The sequence below is a fragment of the Nuphar pumila genome, chromosome 7, assembly GCF_984573655.1.
Source record: "Nuphar pumila chromosome 7, dmNupPumi1.hap1.1, whole genome shotgun sequence".
Taxonomy (NCBI): Eukaryota; Viridiplantae; Streptophyta; class Magnoliopsida; order Nymphaeales; family Nymphaeaceae; genus Nuphar; species Nuphar pumila.
In genome coordinates, this window is record NC_143255.1 from 46,137,467 (window position 1) to 46,155,266 (window position 17,800).

General features: G+C 41.3%; 2 protein-coding genes across 2 annotated transcripts; both read right to left on the reverse strand.

Annotated features, from left to right (window-relative positions):
* Nucleotides 1-1,025: 1,025 nt before the first annotated feature.
* LOC149832150 (mitogen-activated protein kinase kinase 3-like) lies at nt 1,026-8,728 on the reverse strand. The gene is made up of 10 exons (XM_090014339.1): nt 8,636-8,728; nt 7,017-7,212; nt 5,897-6,151; nt 4,579-4,797; nt 4,327-4,464; nt 3,996-4,163; nt 3,776-3,889; nt 2,626-2,733; nt 2,448-2,539; nt 1,026-1,655 (listed from the first exon to the last, which is right to left on the reverse strand). Exons 2-10 carry the CDS (start codon nt 7,116-7,118, stop codon nt 1,295-1,297), a joined length of 1,557 nt encoding a protein of 518 aa, XP_089870465.1. The 5' UTR covers nt 7,119-7,212; nt 8,636-8,728; the 3' UTR covers nt 1,026-1,294.
* Nucleotides 8,729-17,012: 8,284 nt separating this feature from the next.
* LOC149832151 (oleosin H2-like) lies at nt 17,013-17,408 on the reverse strand. The gene has a single exon (XM_090013173.1). The coding sequence runs from the start codon at nt 17,406-17,408 to the stop codon at nt 17,013-17,015; it is 396 nt and encodes a 131-aa protein (XP_089869299.1).
* Between the last annotated feature and the right edge of the window lie 392 nt (nt 17,409-17,800).

A 17,800-nucleotide genomic window follows, 5' to 3' on the forward strand; every position in this document is an offset into this window, starting at 1 on the left:
CCCTTTTTAAATAGGGAGAGCGATGTTCCCTTTTTCAATAGGGAGAGCGACCCCTTTTTATTGGAGTGTGTATCAAGTCAGTGCTGCCTCTCATACCCATTATCCACAGGATGAACGGCTTCCCAAACACGTGCACATCTCACCAAGTTGACGAGACATCACAAGTTCAAAACGCATGGTTGCACATCCTTTACTGTGAGGCTGAAGCTGGCTGTATTCTCTGGTGGCAAAAAGGGACGTTCGGTTGTTGTATGCCATTGAGCTCAGCGAACTAGGCATGTTTTTCCTGGTTATCCAAAATAAATACTAGCAATATCTGAATTGTGTCCTCCAGATTTGAGACAAGTCTGATACCATCAAAATGATCTCAATGAATTCAGTAAGCATGTGTTTTGATTGGCTTTTCGGACATAGAGCTTTTTTCCTCACTTGTCCAGCACCGTTTTGGCCATTTAGTCACTTTCTCCATTTCCAGAAGTATATGAATATTTGGAAAGCTTTTTGTCATCACGAACACTGAAAAGAAAACATCCATCTTGGCCCATACATCCAATAAGATTATATAAAATTATGAATGAGAAGGAAGCCGCACTATGCCACTTGCATTTCACATGTCTATAAACGGCAGTGCTCTTACTGGACGTGACAAAACCAAAGCATTGCAGAAAATAAAATATTACACTCAGATTCAGAAGAATAAAGTTGGGATTTTTTTTATACATATAATGGTAAACTTTTACTGTAGAGAGAAAGTAATTAGCGGCATGTGCTGGGTGACGAGGAATCGCATGACTAGTTATTGACAATACAAAAATGAAAAATGCAAATTCCAGATGCATATATCTAATTTGGTGCTCTATTATAAAGATAAGCATGTCTAGAAAAAATCCATAAGCAATTTACCTAACGATGACCAAAAGTGCCCTATGATCTCATTGTTGTGTGAAACGGTTTACACTACCAACAGAACTCACTCCAAATTACAACGAAGAGAGAGAGAGAGAGATGATTACAAGAGAAAGGTCTTTCAACAATTCAAAACATTCTCGTGCAAATAATAGTAGTACTACTAATAGAAGTTTTGCAGCACTACAATAAAGAGGTAGTCAGAATATATTATAGGACAGTTATGCATTGTGTGGATAGCCTTCACTATTTCTTTCTCTTTCCTTTATGGGCTTACCAATGTGGAATCTGAACACAAGATATGTTCGTTGAAATGTCACAACTCTATTCATTCAACCAACAATACTACCTTTCACTTTAACTCAACAACATTCCAAGTGCCTTCCTTCTATTGCAAGATATATAGCTCTTGTTTGGATATCAAGAAGCATCCTACAACGCTACCAGGTTCCATTATAAACTGTTCATGAAAGGTACCCATCTTCTGCATGATATTCGCACGAGTAAGCTCATCAAACCTTGGCATGCCCTCAACTTGTACACCATTCCCGCATACGAGGAAGTGGTTTCCAATTATAAAGGACCCAGACACACGAATGGCAAGTCCATCCTTTCCATGAGCACAACATTGAAGATTTTCAACAACATGTACCAACCTCTCCTGGAGCTCAATGCCAATCAATGTCTTTCGGATACTCGATAACTTTGTAAAAATATCACTTGCACCCACATACACATTGTCTAAGAAACTAGCAATTGAAGAAAGAAGGGTTAGTATACTTTATTATCACTTGCACCCACATGCACACACCACACACACACACACACACTTACACACACACAAATGAAATATTATCAAGTATTAAGAATCAACGAGTTTTTCCTTTTTAACCAGAATTGTCAAGAAAAATGGAAAAAGATTGGTAAGTTTGTTATGAATCAATGAGTTTTTCCTTCTGGTAGCCAAGCTGGGGACACTCCAGGTGAGACTTGGTTAAGATAGTGTTAAGATAGTTGTTGAGTTGCCTATCCTTGTTTGACCACGGGGGTTGGTGACAAACCTTATGACTGTGAAACAAATGTGCTTTTATGATTGGCATGGTGCCACTAAGTTTCATCAATAGTTCCAGAAGCATGGCAACATAAGACATGGAAAACCATTTCCAGCTGAGGTCCCAAGCATCAGACATCTGGGACTATGTCAATAACGAGCCCGGTCAAGTTGACCTTGTCATAGACACCACTAAAAGACCTGACAAACCTCCTAACCATTCTCACCATGTTCACGCATTGTTTAGGCTGCGCAGACTTCTTAGGCAAACTGCAGTAAGTCAATTCTTCAGGTCTTTGACAAAAAAAATTGCATAGACCAATGCTAACAGGCTACAAGCAGATTTTTTATATTGGTTTTTCAAAAACTGGTGGTTTACACCATCGTAAATAAATAAAAAAATAAATAATAAACCTTAAGCATCTTAAAAATACTTGAACAAAAATTTCCAGGATGAAGTCCATTGAAAACACAGAAGTTGGAAGGATACCTCAAAGTTGAAGTTTCACTGTACAGAGCTTTTGCATGTGGCCAAAACTCATCAGATCCATCAAATAACATGTAGTAATGGATTGTGAGCATCTATTTAAGTGTATCAGACCGAAGGTTAGCTACAATGGCATCACTGGAATGAATAAGGAAGAACATCAAAGGATAAAGGAGCTCACATCTGCTAAATCCCTCAACCTCTGTGTGGGGTCAAAAATGCTTCGAGTATATGCTGCTAGGTCTACCTTTGAGCTCTCATATTTCCTAATAAATGGATGTGACAGGAGCTGCACCAAATTTCAGGCAATCAATCTATCAGCCATTATTGCATTAGATCACTAGCTGCAAAATAATCAGCAGAAGAGATAATTCGGTTATCATAAGAAAATAAAAAATTTATGGTTAACAGTAGTGGTCAAGGTTTGAATCATTAATCCATATTAACCAGTTGATTGTTTCACCAGTCTATAAAAGCATATGGCACTAGTGTACTTGGCTGTGCTCTTTTTTTCTTTTTCTTTTTTACCATTCAGCAAGTGCTAGATAGTGCACATTCTTCAATAGTTCTTTAATATTCCAAAGGCATTACTGTCATTTTCGATTATCTTATTATATTTGTAATTGGAACAAATTTGGTATTTATATGGCCAACTGCCCCTATATTTTGTTAACAAAAATTATCCTCATGTGATTTGTGATAAACTCCCAATTTGGCAGAAAGCGGCGCTTTTGGGGTTTTATATATGTTATTTACAGCCATCGAGCTCTTAGTGTACATTATTAATATTGGCATTTTTCTTGTTACATTTTGGACACCACACTAGCATGGTCATTGAGTATATTATGTGCAGCTTCTAAACGCTTGCAAACTATAGATCAGACTTGAATCCTTACCCACCTGTAATGTGATACTCCATGCAAGAGAAACAAAAAGACAAGGAACTAATGAATTTTTCTTATTAGTATTAAGGACCTTTTTCTGCTCCAGGTCCGATCCACCCCAGTACTGGATCTTCCCAGTCCAGGATCCACCCCAGAGGAGCCCCCCAGATTATCCCACGCCAATGAGGACTCTGCTCTAATTATTAGAGTCCACCCCAGCCTGGAGTAACTCTGGTGGGACGCCCCTTTGGAATCCCATCCCTAGCAACACATTCCTAGCAACCTAAAGATTTGTACTTATGCTTTTTAACTATTCATCACATATAGGAACATAAAATCGGGAAAATGCCAACAGAAACTAATTGCATATGCATAGATAAACATATGTGCATAAAATGTATGCATATATATGTTTGTGTGTATGTGTATGGAATGAAATTCTAGAACCTGCTCAGCCGTTGGCCTAGCATCTGCATCCTTCTGCAAGCAAGCATTAATAAACGAGCAAAACTCTGGAGAAAGTGACTCTTTGGAAGGTGAAGGTGAAGGGTCGTCTAAGATCTACAATATGCACATCAACCTTACAGTAAGTTGTCACATATCAACACATCCACGACACACAAATGGAAAAGTCTTTTGCAAGTAATTGAATGGCACAGGATACCACCTGTAGCATGAGATTGACAGGGCCTTCTGTTGCTGTGTATGGGAATTCGCCAGTTCCACACTCAAATATAGCCAGTCCAAGGCTCCAAATATCTGCTGGGTAAGAGTAGTTCTCGTTCCGAATTCTCTCCGGTGACATGTATGTAACAGTGCCAACAAAAGTAGCACACTGACATAGATAACATTCAAATTCATGTCAGAGATGCTCCTCTATTACACTATTTACCAGGGTGACAGAAACGCTACAGAAAAGTTCAAACTATAGGAGTTACTAAAATGCAGACGAGCTTGCCAAATTATTGTTGCAAACAATGTGCATTTAACAAACATACCATTGCAACTGAATTTTCCAAACCAGCGCTTATACCAAAATCAGTGATCTTTGGCTCCCCCTTGAGATTAATAAGCAGATTTGCAGGTTTTATGTCTCTGTGGACTAGATGTCGAACCCCATGAAGATAACTCAGCCCCTGTGATAATAGTTAACTTTTACATTTATAAATAAATGGCATGCTGGTAAATAATTTTCAAGACAATATAAGAACCATAATAAATAAATAAAAAAACGTAAAGAATAATCTTACATGCAAGAGTTTCTGAACCATAGATGCAAGAACTGGCTCAGGTATAGATTTTTGCACTCTTAAAATATCTGCAAGTGATCCTCCATCCATGTACTCTAAAGCAATGCTGATTTGTCCAGAGTCTGGACTATAAAATGCTCCATGAAATTCCACCAGACCCTGAGCACGAGGTGCCTCGCACAAGGTCCTTATCTCATTAAGCAGTTGCTGCCTTTTTTCCTTGAAAATAAGAGTGACATGAGGAGATATTAGAAGAAGCCAAAGAAGAATTCAGATTAAAATGATGACATCCATATTCTATACACCAGAAGACACCAAAAGTAAGAACATATAAAAATTGATTTACTCCAATATTCTACAAATGGAAGCCTGAGGTGATAATTAAAATACTCGCTCAGCAACTGAAACAGCATTTTGAAGTAAAAAAATGAAGTTTGTTCACATTGAAACTATGAATCTGTATTCACATAATTTAGTCTGAGATTCTTTTCAGGGAAATAAAACTCAGTAAGAGTGCATTATTTTCAAATACCCTATGAAATATGGACCAGAACTAGCTAATATGACATAATAAAATGGTGATGACACCGTCCTCTGGAACTACAACAGGTTATGGAGGTATAACCAGCGACTTTTAGGATGAGGACCACTGCATTAATTTGAAGGTGCTTAGACACCTTCTACATGGGGGTAGTTACAAGCAAATTGATGTTGTGTGGTAGTGAGCAAGTGCATATACATAGTTATGGATGCAGGCATATATAAATATACATATGTATGTAAAGACATGCATATATGCTTATGTATGTGTATATGTACATATGTACATGCATATGGACCAATATTTATGCATGTGTGAACACATGCATACATTATGTAAGTATGAATACTTAAATTGTCAAATAGCACATATTACATAAAGAAAAAAAAATTGGTTGCACAAAATTCAGCAAACAACAATATATGCTCAGTCAACAATCATAAAATTTGCTGAAAACAAACTCAAATGAAACTCAGAAATAGTGCATTTTGCAAGCCAGATTCCATGTCAAATGGTCATGCTCCAGTTCAAATGCCATGCATGCAACTCCCATAAAGAGAGAAAAAAGAACTTCATCCTACATCCAGAATCCGGATCTTGATGCTTAAAAACATCAGATGAATCTCCCATAAACATGAAGGCAAATGTAACACATTAACGGAGTCCACTCCTACAGAGAAGATTTATAAACATAAATTTTTGGTTTCATGGTTGAAGAAAACAGAATGCCAACATGAGAAGCTGATGGAAATGGTTAACTGAAGCCAGGATATGAACCTTCTCAAAGACATTAATCTTCTTTAGTGCTAGTATCCGATGAACTGGTATGTGGATAGCCCTTTGGACAATGCTGCTTGCACCACATCCAATTGCTCCAAACACCCGCATTTCATGTGAAGCGCAGCGGTATGTCTTTTCATTAGTATCAGCTTCATGAACTAAACCTGGTGTTCTCTTTTGTAGCCCAAGCTCATTGATATTGTACACCCCACATGACCTACTTAACAGATTAACTGTCCCACCATCTGATACCTTCACGCAAGGCAATCGGATATCAGCAAAAATAAGATATATGTTGGAATTCAATGTTCACAGCAAGAACTCTTATTCAAGGATTAGTTCAAATACTTAAAACCTCATAACTAGATTAAAGAAAATGGAAGAAAAAAAATCTTGAAAGAAATCCTAAAATGCAAGACGAACACCAGCACAATAGTATTTCTGTTCTAATCGGTTTTGGTCAGTCAACTGTATTGCTTTTATAAATCCCAACACACAATATATAGCATCAAATTGCAGTTTTTCGAAAGGAACATCTAATCATATATTTTATGAAAGAGTAGTATATGATAACCTTTTTTTTATATAACAGGAGAAACCACCAGTTTTTAGGATCACAAGAGGAATTTGCGTTTACTGCCTCAGGATCCTCTGGTGTAAAACCCTCGGGGTATCTCTCCCCCAGCCCTCCTCTCCCCCTGGGCACTGGGAAGAGGTGGATAATCACATCACATTTCACATTTATCCCTTAGCTATATGAGCAGGCCCATGATGGATATATTATAATCTTAATTGCTTGAGGAATGTTTGAGATAAAACCACCTTTGACAGTGAACGCATCCAATGTCATTCTGAATAAATTCACTCTCAACTTAAGAAATGAGTACATGAAATCACGAAAGAAGAAAACAAGAGAATCCTTATGCTGCACAACTTGCACAGTTGTATACATTCAAGCACATAATAACCAATATATGCATTTTGTTTTAGTCAGCAGCAGCAGTAGAATGAATTACTTCAAATGAACACCGTCAAATGGAAGAAATCCTTTGCCTAGAACAATGGCCACAAAACACAACATTAACAATGCATCCAAAATGCACAAAACAGTATGCACCATGTATGATTCACATGGACTCAAGCCCAATCCAGATGGGAAGCCTTTATCAGCATCAAATAGTGGCCCTAACTTCTTTTTAAGCTCTTCCAATCCAGCCATAGAGGCAATGTTCAATTTTCCTTTAAGACGGCACTGAACAACATAATCTTCTTCCTAGCTCCAAAGAAACCCACATGACTCTCATGGCACCTCCCTGTAGGAGCAAAAAAGCATAAAACATAAAATAAGAGAAAGCTAATCATTTCAATAACAGAAGCACAAAAGACAATTGGAAGTGTTGATTATGATATCAAACAATAAGCAAGTTTATTTTTTGTGCACATGCTTTGTTGATCAAGCAAATTCAATGGGCACTATTCTAAAATGCTAGAGACATTTTATTGAGCAGGCACAGAAACAATAAGAGAATGAACTGGATTGGTACCATGAGCACAAAGAAATAACATTGAAATATGGCACCACAAACGAGGCACTCTTTCAATTAATCATGAGCCTGTCCGTCCAAAGAAGGAAATAGCTTGACGGTCTATATAAATAATCTTCACTGACACATGATCCATTGACCACCCACAATTAAGAGCTTCTCGTAACAAAGCCTATGTCCACAGGGATCATAATCTTCTTTCACGACAAACTTTAGAAGCAGTTATAAAAAGAACAGCATCAATTAGAGTTGAGCATTGTCAGAAAGCCGTGCACTTAAATAATGCTCTACAATCTCAGTTGGATCAGAATTTTTCCCTTCTCTCTCACTTTCCCACAAATTAGTGTCCAACACAAATATTTCTAAATACCAAAATAGATTGCAACACAAGATGACGTTTTTCTCATATAACCATGTCATATAAATAAGTGTCCTTCCAATTATATAACTCCAACACAGTCGCAAACCGTTTTACAGAAATTGTTCTAACCACCAATTTCCCCTTTCTTTTTCTTTGCATGGCGTCCTATTGAGTCAATCCTTTTCTCATAAATAACTATAAATCAGGATAATTTGCCGCTGCGACAAGAATCACATTTCAACAACAATTAACATAATGTTGTATAAAATTCTAGCATTTCCATGCAGTTTCGCACATCCATACCACAGAGCATAAAACCATGAAAGGCAGCCAATACTGAGGATCGGGATCAAATAAAATCAAAATACTAAGGAAAACATGAGTTTCTGTTAATGTATATATGGTTAATCTTGGAAAAAGACAAAGGAATACCAACCAGCAATAGCAAAACAATTCCTTTATGCGAATCTCCTGACCTTCGAGGGTAGAATTCCAGTTTTTCGCCCGAACGGGAAAATCTAGATAAAACAAACTCCAGGTACTTATAAGTTCCTGATTTGATGACCTTACAAAAACAAAATGAAACAAAGTCCGACTAATTTTCTGCAACGTCTTAGTTTTCAGAGTCTAACTCAACGGAAAGCAAAATTATCAACTAAGAATAAAACAAACTTCTCAAAATCGTGATGGAATTCACAATCAGTCACATAAATTCACCAGTAAACAAAGAAGAGAAGAAGAAAAGGAGCAATATTTCTAGATCCATCAGGAAAACAACAGATGCAGAAAAGAGGCTAGAAAACAGAGAAGGAGAAGAGATCAGGAACTCACAAAATGGGAAATCGAACGAACGAAAAGCCCGTACGGGGAGACGACGGAGCAGAATCGTCACTGTTCTTCGTTCGTTTGTTCTCAAAGACAGGCAGGGATGGACAAAAAGCTCGCGATTTTATCGGGAAAAACTCGGCAGAACGGTTAATTTCGAACAGTCAAAACGGATCGGATATGGGTCAGGACATGCTTGACATGACAGCGCGTTTGAATACTGGAGAGTGACTCCAGTTTCGGATTTGAATCTCGCTCTTATGTTAGGGTAGAGTCCGTATCCAATTACTATTCAACTCCCTATTGGATGTATTTAAAATCGGTAAAAAAATTGTCGACATCTTTGACAAAGGGTAAAGTGGAATAGATAGATCTCTCTCCAACTTGATCCAACTACACCCAACCATGTCCTTCCAAATCAAACTACAGTTTTCTGTCCACGACACCCTGAATGCCGTCCATCAAGAAAATGAACAGCATCTAGGGCTGTCAGTGGGTAGTGTTTGACCCGGACGCAACCAGTTTCGAACCCTATAGGGTCAAGGTTTGGTTATAAAGAAGAGTCCCAATTAGAGTTCATGTCAGACCTAAAGATTCCCATTAGCATATGGAGCCAACTATGGTTCCTGAATTTTCACATCAGACCTGAGTACAACCCGAGTTCTTATAAGGATTCACATTTATCAATATATAAGAAATAAAGTGCACTACTTTATCAGGTATGGACCTAGTCTAATTCACGTAGTGCTTATAAGACACGGGTCGAGAATTTCTGCAGTATTTGTATGGCTTGCACATAAATGCTTTGCTTCACCACCAGGGCAGTTGCCCATGTGGTCAACAGGTTCTTGAAGGCCCAAGATCGAATCCCGTGGATGCATTGGAATTGTCGTCGTTGCTTCATCACATTTCAACTTTGGTCCTTCTTGGCATGTGATTCCTATTGGAGCTTGCAGACACTAATTTGATAGGAGGCTTGGATGAAGCAGAAGCAAAACTGTCTTGAGTTTGAGACTTTGAACATTCATTGCTAAGCTTCTGGGTAATGGTTCAAGAGGATCTTTTGATGCAAGTTCAAAGAGCAAATCTTGTTGACCGTGAAGCAAGATCTCGAGTGGCATTACTACTATGAGTTGGTCTTCGTTAATATGGTCCTTACGAAGAGAATGTCCAATGCCAGGAGGGGAAGATGGATCACCATTGAAAAGATTGCCAAAAAGAGTCTTTTCAATGGTGATCCTTGTGTGCCACGATTATATCATGGGCAGATTATAAACTTAGTTGCTTGAAGAATGTTTGAGATAAAATCATCTTTGACAGTGAACCCATCAAATGCCATTCTGAATAAATTTATTCTCAGCTTAAGAAATAAGTATATGAAATCACGAAAGAAGAAAACAAGAGAATCCCCATGTCGTTGCACAACTTGCACAGTTGTATAGATCTAAGGACATAATAACCAATATATGCATTTTGTTTTAGTTAGCAACAACAGGAGAATGAATTACTTCAAATGAACACCGTCAAAAGGAAGAAATATTTTGCTTAGAACAATGGTCACAAAACACAACATTAACAATGCATCCAAGATTAACAAAACAACATGCAGTTATGCACCATGTATGATTCACATGGACTCAAGCCCAATCCAGATGAGAAGCCTTTATCAACATCAATTAATGGCCCTAACTTATTTTTAAGCTCCTCCAAGCCGGCCATAGAGGCAATGTTCAATTTTTCCTTAAGTGGGCACTGAACAACATGATCGGGCGATGTAAAAACGTGTAGTCATGTGAATAGACGTTTGAAAAAAAGTGGCTAAATTTGAGGAAGTAGAAGTACGGTAGTAGTTAGAAAAAAAGTGGTTCCTTGCTTTAAGGAAATAGGATTGTGGTAGAAGTTATTAGACGTGAGTTGTGGGTTGGTTATTTACTTTTTCTCCTTATAAATAGTATTTTGTTTTATGGTGTGTGAAATGAAAAGGTTGTTTTGTTACATTTCAAGGCTACCATAGTAGAAGTGTTTCTAGAGTTTATGTTTTTTTATATTTTACGTGACATCAACTATAGTAATTAGTTGATTTTTACTAACATTTGTGGTATCAGAGCAGTAGCAGTCAGCTTTCGACTTGACTGGGCGTTGTGATTGTAAAAAAAAGTGTGCAAGGAAATTTGACAAAAGAGAGTTTTGTGTGTGGGCTGAAGCTAGAATAGGAAATATTTGTAAAAAATCGGTACGGCGACTAACTCTAATACTCTCAATATATTGTAGTCTTTCATGCCAATTTTTAATAATGAGAATTATGAGTTTTGGAGTATTAAGATGAAAAACTTTTTCATCTCGCAAGATCTTTGGGATTTGGTAGAAAATGGTTATGCAAAAATCGAATCTTCCAAAAAAGAGAATGAAATTAAAGAGTGTCGAAAAAAAGATGCTAAAGCCTTATTAGTATTGCAGCAAGCAGTGGTGGAAATCATCTTTCCCAGAATTGTTAATGCTACTAACAAAGTGCCTAAGGTACTGCTCCAGTATACCGTTGATACGCTATGTCTGCCCATCTGTCTGTGGATGGAAGCTTGTTGAAAACAGCAACTCAGATCCAAGTAGCCGAAATACTTTACGCCAGAACTTGCCCGTGAAGGGAGAATCGCGATCACTCACAATGCCCTTTGGTATGCCTCAGTGCTTCACCATATGCTTTACAAACAACTCTACAGTCTTCTCTACAGGGCACTCCTTGGAAGCTGAGATGGAGGTGACATACTTTGAGAAACGATCCACCACAACCAAAATAGAACTGAGACCCTCTACCTTCGGCAGACTAACAATAAAGTTTATGGAGATGCTATCCCAAGGACGTTCTGGAATTGGTAGAGGCTTAAGGAGACCAGCAGCCTTCTGGTTTGTCCCCTTATCTTGCTGGCAGATAAGGCATGTCCGCACATACCCCTCAACGTCGTCTCTCATCTGCGGCCAATAGTACCCGCGCTCAAGGAGTGCTAAGGTCCGGTCCTGACCAGGATGGCCGGCCCATAGTGTATTATGTCACTCCTTGAGTAGATCTCGGCGAAGGCTTCCCCACCGTGGTACAAAGATGCATCCCCCTTTTGTTACGAGGAGTCCATCCTGTAGCCAAAATCGCCGAGTCTTCCCTGCCTGCGCCAGAGAAACAAGGTGTTGTGTGGTCGGATTCTGCTGCGTACCCTCGTGAATGCGGCTCAACAATGCATCCTCCAAATGCACTTTAGAAGACTCCGCACGCGCAGGTGTCAGTTCAACCCTACGGCTCAGGGCATCCGCCACAACATTGGTCTTTCCAACCTTGTACTCCAAGGCAAAGTCGAACTCAGCCAAAAACATCTGTCATCGAGCTTGTTTAGGCGTTAACATCTTTTGCGTCTGAAAATAGCTCGTGGCCACATTGTTCATCTTAACGACAAACTCAGCACCCAAAAGGTAGTGTCGCTAGGTCCTGAGGCAATACACAATGGCGGTCATCTCAAGTTCATGCACTGTGTAACGCCTCTCTGTATCTTTCATCTTGCGACTCTCATATGCGATCGGATGACCATCTTGCATAATAACTTCACCAATGGCAAAGTCTGAGGCATCCGTGTGGACTTCAAAGGGTCTCGAATGATCAGGCAGTCGCAACACTGGCTCCCTCACTAAGGCTTTCTTCAAGCCATCGAAGGCATCTTGGCACGCTCCTGTCCAGAGCCATACCCGATTCTTCTTTAACAAATTTATGAGGAGCGCAGCAATGAGGGAATAACCTTCGATGAAACGCCGATAATAGTTTGCCAAATCAAGGATTGACCACAATTCTGGCACTTTGCTTGGCGGAACACATTCCTGGATGGCCCTTATCTTCTGCCCATCCATACGCAGCACACCACGTCCCACAACGTGGCCAAGGAAGCTGATCTCCTTCTGCCCGAAGAGACACTTCTCTCGTTTGACATAGAGGTCATTCTCCTTCAGCACCTGAAACATTGTTCGTAAGTGACTGTTTAGAGCCATCATGTTTCATCTGGAAAAGGACTAAGGCACCAAATGGGGCTTTTGATGGATGAACAATGTCTGCGTCCAACATCTCCTCTAGCTGCCTGCGCAGCTCCTTCAGCTCAGCTGGCCCCATGCGGTATGAAACCATTGCAATAGGCTTCGCTTCCGGGGTCAACTCAATCCTGTGGTCGACCTCACGTCTTGGCGGAAGACGCTTTGGCAATTCCGGGGGCATCACCCCCCGAAACTTCTCCAATAGTGGGGCTAGGGTCGGCGACATTGCTGCTTCTACCTTCCCTTCATCTGCATGCACTGCAACTAAAAATGTCTGCTCCCCATGCTTGACACTCTTCTTCAGTTGCATTGCCGATAACACGAAAGACTTGCCTTTCTGCGTAAGGCATTGCACTGTGTGTGACAGGTCTGACCCCATGATCGTCAACGTATTAAACTTTGGCAGCATCATAACATTCTGTCTTCGCAGAAACTCCATACTGAGAATCACCTTGAAATCGTCCAAGGGCACCATAGAGAAGTTGGCTTTGCCGACCCAACTCACTACTTGAGTAGCCACATCTCTTGCTTTACCAAGGATGGGCTTGGCCTCAGAGTTTACTGTTTTGATAGTCCTCTGCTTTGGCCCAGTTTTCAAGCCCAATCGCTCTGCCTCTTCCCGTGAGACAAAGTTGTGTGTGGCCCCCGAGTCTACCATTATTGAAGTAGACTTTTCATTCATAATGACTTCTACGTACATAAGTTCCTTACTGACCTGCATGTTCTTAGCTGCGCAACTTCTAGCTGCGTTAATCGATCGCATGACTCCCATCCTTGGTTGCATAGTCTCAGTGTCACTGCATTCAGTATCGTTGCATTCTTTCCGTGCAGCATTGGTTTGCCTGTCGTCCTTTACAAGGCGCTTTGAGCACTGCCTGGCGATATGTCTATCGCCACAGAACCAACATGTCACAACCGCACCATTGTTGTTGTTGTTATGCTTCGTGAAGTTCTGTTTTTTTTCGGATTGATGGCGTGTCGACGCCTCACCTTTATCATTGCGCTGCTCATTCTTCTTGCCTCTATGGTCAGGAGTCTTCTCAACTTTGGTTGATGGGGTGAAAGGATTGCGTTGAGTGTCAACTAAGCGCTCAGCCGCCACATATGCATCTTCCAAAATACGGGGGTTGCTCATTTCCACTTCAGACTGTGCCCATGGTTGAAGCTCCACAATGAACCAGTTGAGCATGTCGTCTTCTGGCATGTTAGATATCTCCAGCATAAGCTTCTGGAACGTTCTGACATAGTCTTGCAACGAACCAGTGTGTTTGAGCTCACGAACCATCCGATAAGCCTGCCTCTGCACATTTCTTGGCATGAAGTAGTTGCGCAACTCTATTTTGAAGTCATCAAAGGTGTCTATCACACATTGACCCCTCTCTATGTTATTGTGCTTCCGCCTCCACCAAGCGATAGCATCCCCATCAAGTAAGGCCATTGCAACCTTAATCATCAGATCTTCGAGGGTCACATTCTGGATATCTAAGTAGTCTTCTACTTGGCACAAGAAGTTCTCAATGGCCTTGCTGTCGCGAGAACCATTGAATTTTGTGGGTCTTGGCACATCAATCCTTGATGGTCTCTCACCATTTCCGCCATTTAGGGTCACTGTCCGCTGCAACGTGCGGTTCTTCAGCTGAAGCTCCCCTACTTCAGACTGCAAGTCGGCCACTGTAGTCGTTAACGAAGTGACCTGCCCCATTAATAAGGTTACCTGCTCTTGCAGGCTCGCCACCACATCATTCAGTCTATTGAATGATTCACATGCGCGTGAAATCGCTTCATCATGCGAAGTCACCTCTTCCACTAGCTTGTTAACAGTTGTAGCCAACTCTTCTTGGCCCCGAGGTGAACCCATCTCCTCAGCTTCAGCAACTGTCTTGCCTTTGATGTTGCGCAAGTTTTGATAAGGCGCCACGATGTCTTGCTCACAAATCGCATGCTTGTCGGCGTGTTTGTCGACACCGACTCCGGAGTCCCTTCCCCAGCACGAGAACGGGCTCCGGTACCACTTGTCACGAGCATATTTCCTTCAATGGGCCAGCGCGGCGCGAGGGTCCTTCCTCACCGCCGCAAGCCTACTCGTCAGCTCGCTTGCCGATCGCGGAAGCTTGGAATCAGAGTGCAAGAGAGCAAGGGAGAATAGAGGGAGAGAAATTGCAATCACAAGAAGCAATCACAACGAGGGTGAACAAAAGAAAGCTCAACGCATTTACTTCATTCACAATTTTGCCCGCAGGCTATTACAGTTCAAGTATACGGGCTGCCCCTTCGGGGTATTGATTCACCTGAACCGGACAACTTACATCAGACTCAACAAAAGCAAAACAGACTCTAAGCGCAACTGTACACTGTAAGTTGCAAGGGAACAATAACATTCTTGTAAAATAATAAAGCTACATTTACCAGTATTTCTCCGCATCCTTGTTGCGTTTTTCAGATTCTGTCTCTAAAGTCCTTCTTATTGTTACGGTAATTCAACTGTGGCTGGTTTCATTACCATAAATATCGTCAATCATGAACTCTCAAATTGAATTTACTTGTTCAAAGAATCTGCATGTTCAATCATTTGGAGTACAACTGCAAAATGCACCTGTATAAATAACATAAAAACAATTAATTTTCTGCTTCCCATTTTCAGTAGTGTGATGTGATCTGATTCAGTGCCATCCATAGGTGAAGAAAAAGACTTGAAACCAGTCAACTATATTGATGGTAATTATATCCCCATTCATTTCCAAGCTAACAATCTGTTACTGTGATTTTGTTGTTCTTGATTCCAGCTGTTGCTATTCTTGGTTGCTGCTTTGTTGGCGGGTTAATCGCATTACTGTTGTTTTTTTCTTTTTTTGATAGGCAAGCTTTGGTTAGGCACACCCACCCACAACCATACCATTGGGATTCGAACTCGCAATGTCCCACCACCCCCGGTTGGTTACTGATGCGCTGATTTTTCCCATTTGTAATGAAAATTGTCATCTCAAAAAACAAAAAAAGTTAGTGGTAATGTTACGAACACGGTGATGGGTTCTATCATACAATTCAATCCTAGCCATCCAATCAACGGCGAGATGGGTCTATCGGATGGCCTATGATGGAATATTTCAAATGATGGGATCCGTGCTCTAATGCCTACTGGGGTTTCTATTTTCACTTTGTTTTTCTCAGAAAGGATTTTCGGTCAAACTAAGCATCACCTAATTGATGTAAATTAAAGCATGGGTTATTACGAAATTATGCTTCATCTGGTGATCTTAAAACACACTCATGCTTTGCAACTCCATTAAAACATTTCCATTCAATAAAAGGGAGCAGCACCACGTAGTTATAATTCCCATTCGTCATAGGATTTCAGGTGTAGAAAAAACAAAAATGAAACTAAGTAAAATATATGATTTTTTTTGTCATTCAAATAAGACTACGTGGCTACGTGCCACGGAAAAGGTTGGGTCCCGCATGGCAACGCAAACGACAACCGTCGGGCCCTCTTTCTACGGGAAAGGAGGGAGGCAATCGGCAGACTTGGAAGCAACGCCAGCTCTGCGTAAGAGCAAAGAAATTGACAGGTGATGCCTCGTAACACGTGTCAACTCTCTGTTCAGGTTGGTAACACCAAGAGGACCTTGTTTTTTATTGGATCAAATGATATTGCAAAAATCACCATCAATGGTGATTTTCAATTATTCTGAGCTTGGCATCCGGCCCTTTACCCACCAGGATGAGCGGTGTCTGTTGAAAATCGCCATCAATCAGTGGATTTTCAATATTACCGAACCTCAGCCACTGATGAAACGAAGACGTCTACCCCCTGGGATATTGCCATCTGCATTGCTAGGAACATGCATCCCTTACACTGGAGCGGGCGGCCCCGTCACAGCAGATGCTTGACGATGACCCCCACTCCTCAGAAAGCGAGGCTAAGACCATGTATTTGAATTCCTGGCAGTTGTTTGGGACACGCAGGCACACAAAGAGAGAGAGAGAGAGAGAGCGGATCACCATTTTTTTGAAGGAGAATGAGATTCACATGACGACCATTTTCGAGAAGGACAAAAGAGTATACACCAATAAGAAAATAACGAAACGAAACGAAACATCACCACCAACAGTAGGAGAAAGCCAGAAACAGTAACAATCGCAACAGGAAGAACCAGCTTATTCCCACTAACAAGTAACAACACGAACCACCCACACATCTCTCACGTCGCACCGCTCTAACACACACCACACTAACTAATCTGTGTACAAAACATGCAACCCTTACTACATATTATTAACACCTTTAAAACTCAGACCCCAAAACCGTCGTAATACTCACTCCTCACTCCCTCCCTGCAACCCTCTGCCAGCCCTCCCTGGCGCGCTGCCCAACATGCCCGGCCGCCTCTTGGGCTCGGCGCTTGACGTGCTCGATCTGCTCGGTGACGGGCCCGCCCTTGCCGGAGACCTGCCTGTAGAGCCAGGAGAAGGAGAAGAGGGCGATGAGCCCGAAGGCGCCTGAGGCGAAGAAGCCGAAGACGGCGAGCGCGATGAGGATGGAGGCGGGGACGAGGACGGGGCTGAAGAGGAGGAAGAGAGGGGTGAGGAGGGCGAGGCTGATGAGGGTGCCGGCGAGGGTGACACCGGAGAGGGTGAGCAGGGTGCCGCCGACGGGGAAGAGGGCGAGCACAGCCACCACCTGAGAGGCCGAGGGCGACTTCTCTTGGATCTTCTCCATCACTCCGTGGTATTGCTGCTACTCCGCCATCGTCAAAGTAGAGAAGGATTGCAGTGGAAGAAGGGTGGCTTTTGTTCAGAGTTGGTAGTTTTTTTTGGGAGCTGGGAGTAGTGAGGAAGAGGAGGGGTTTATATGAGGGAGGGTGGTGGGAGAAGGTCGTCGACGCGTTGGTGGGAAGTTGACACGCGGGAGGCTCTGATCATACGTGGTGAGTTTGGGGTTATGCATGGAGAGCAGGTATACGTTGTGTTAGGGGTTTAGGGTTTTCTTTGGGGCGCACTTCTTCTAAGGTGTAAGGGTGCAAAATGGAGGGGGTTTGGTAAGGTTTTTGTTTTTTTATCTGTTAAGATATTCTTCGACCAATTTAAAGATAAATATTTGATATTTTTAAA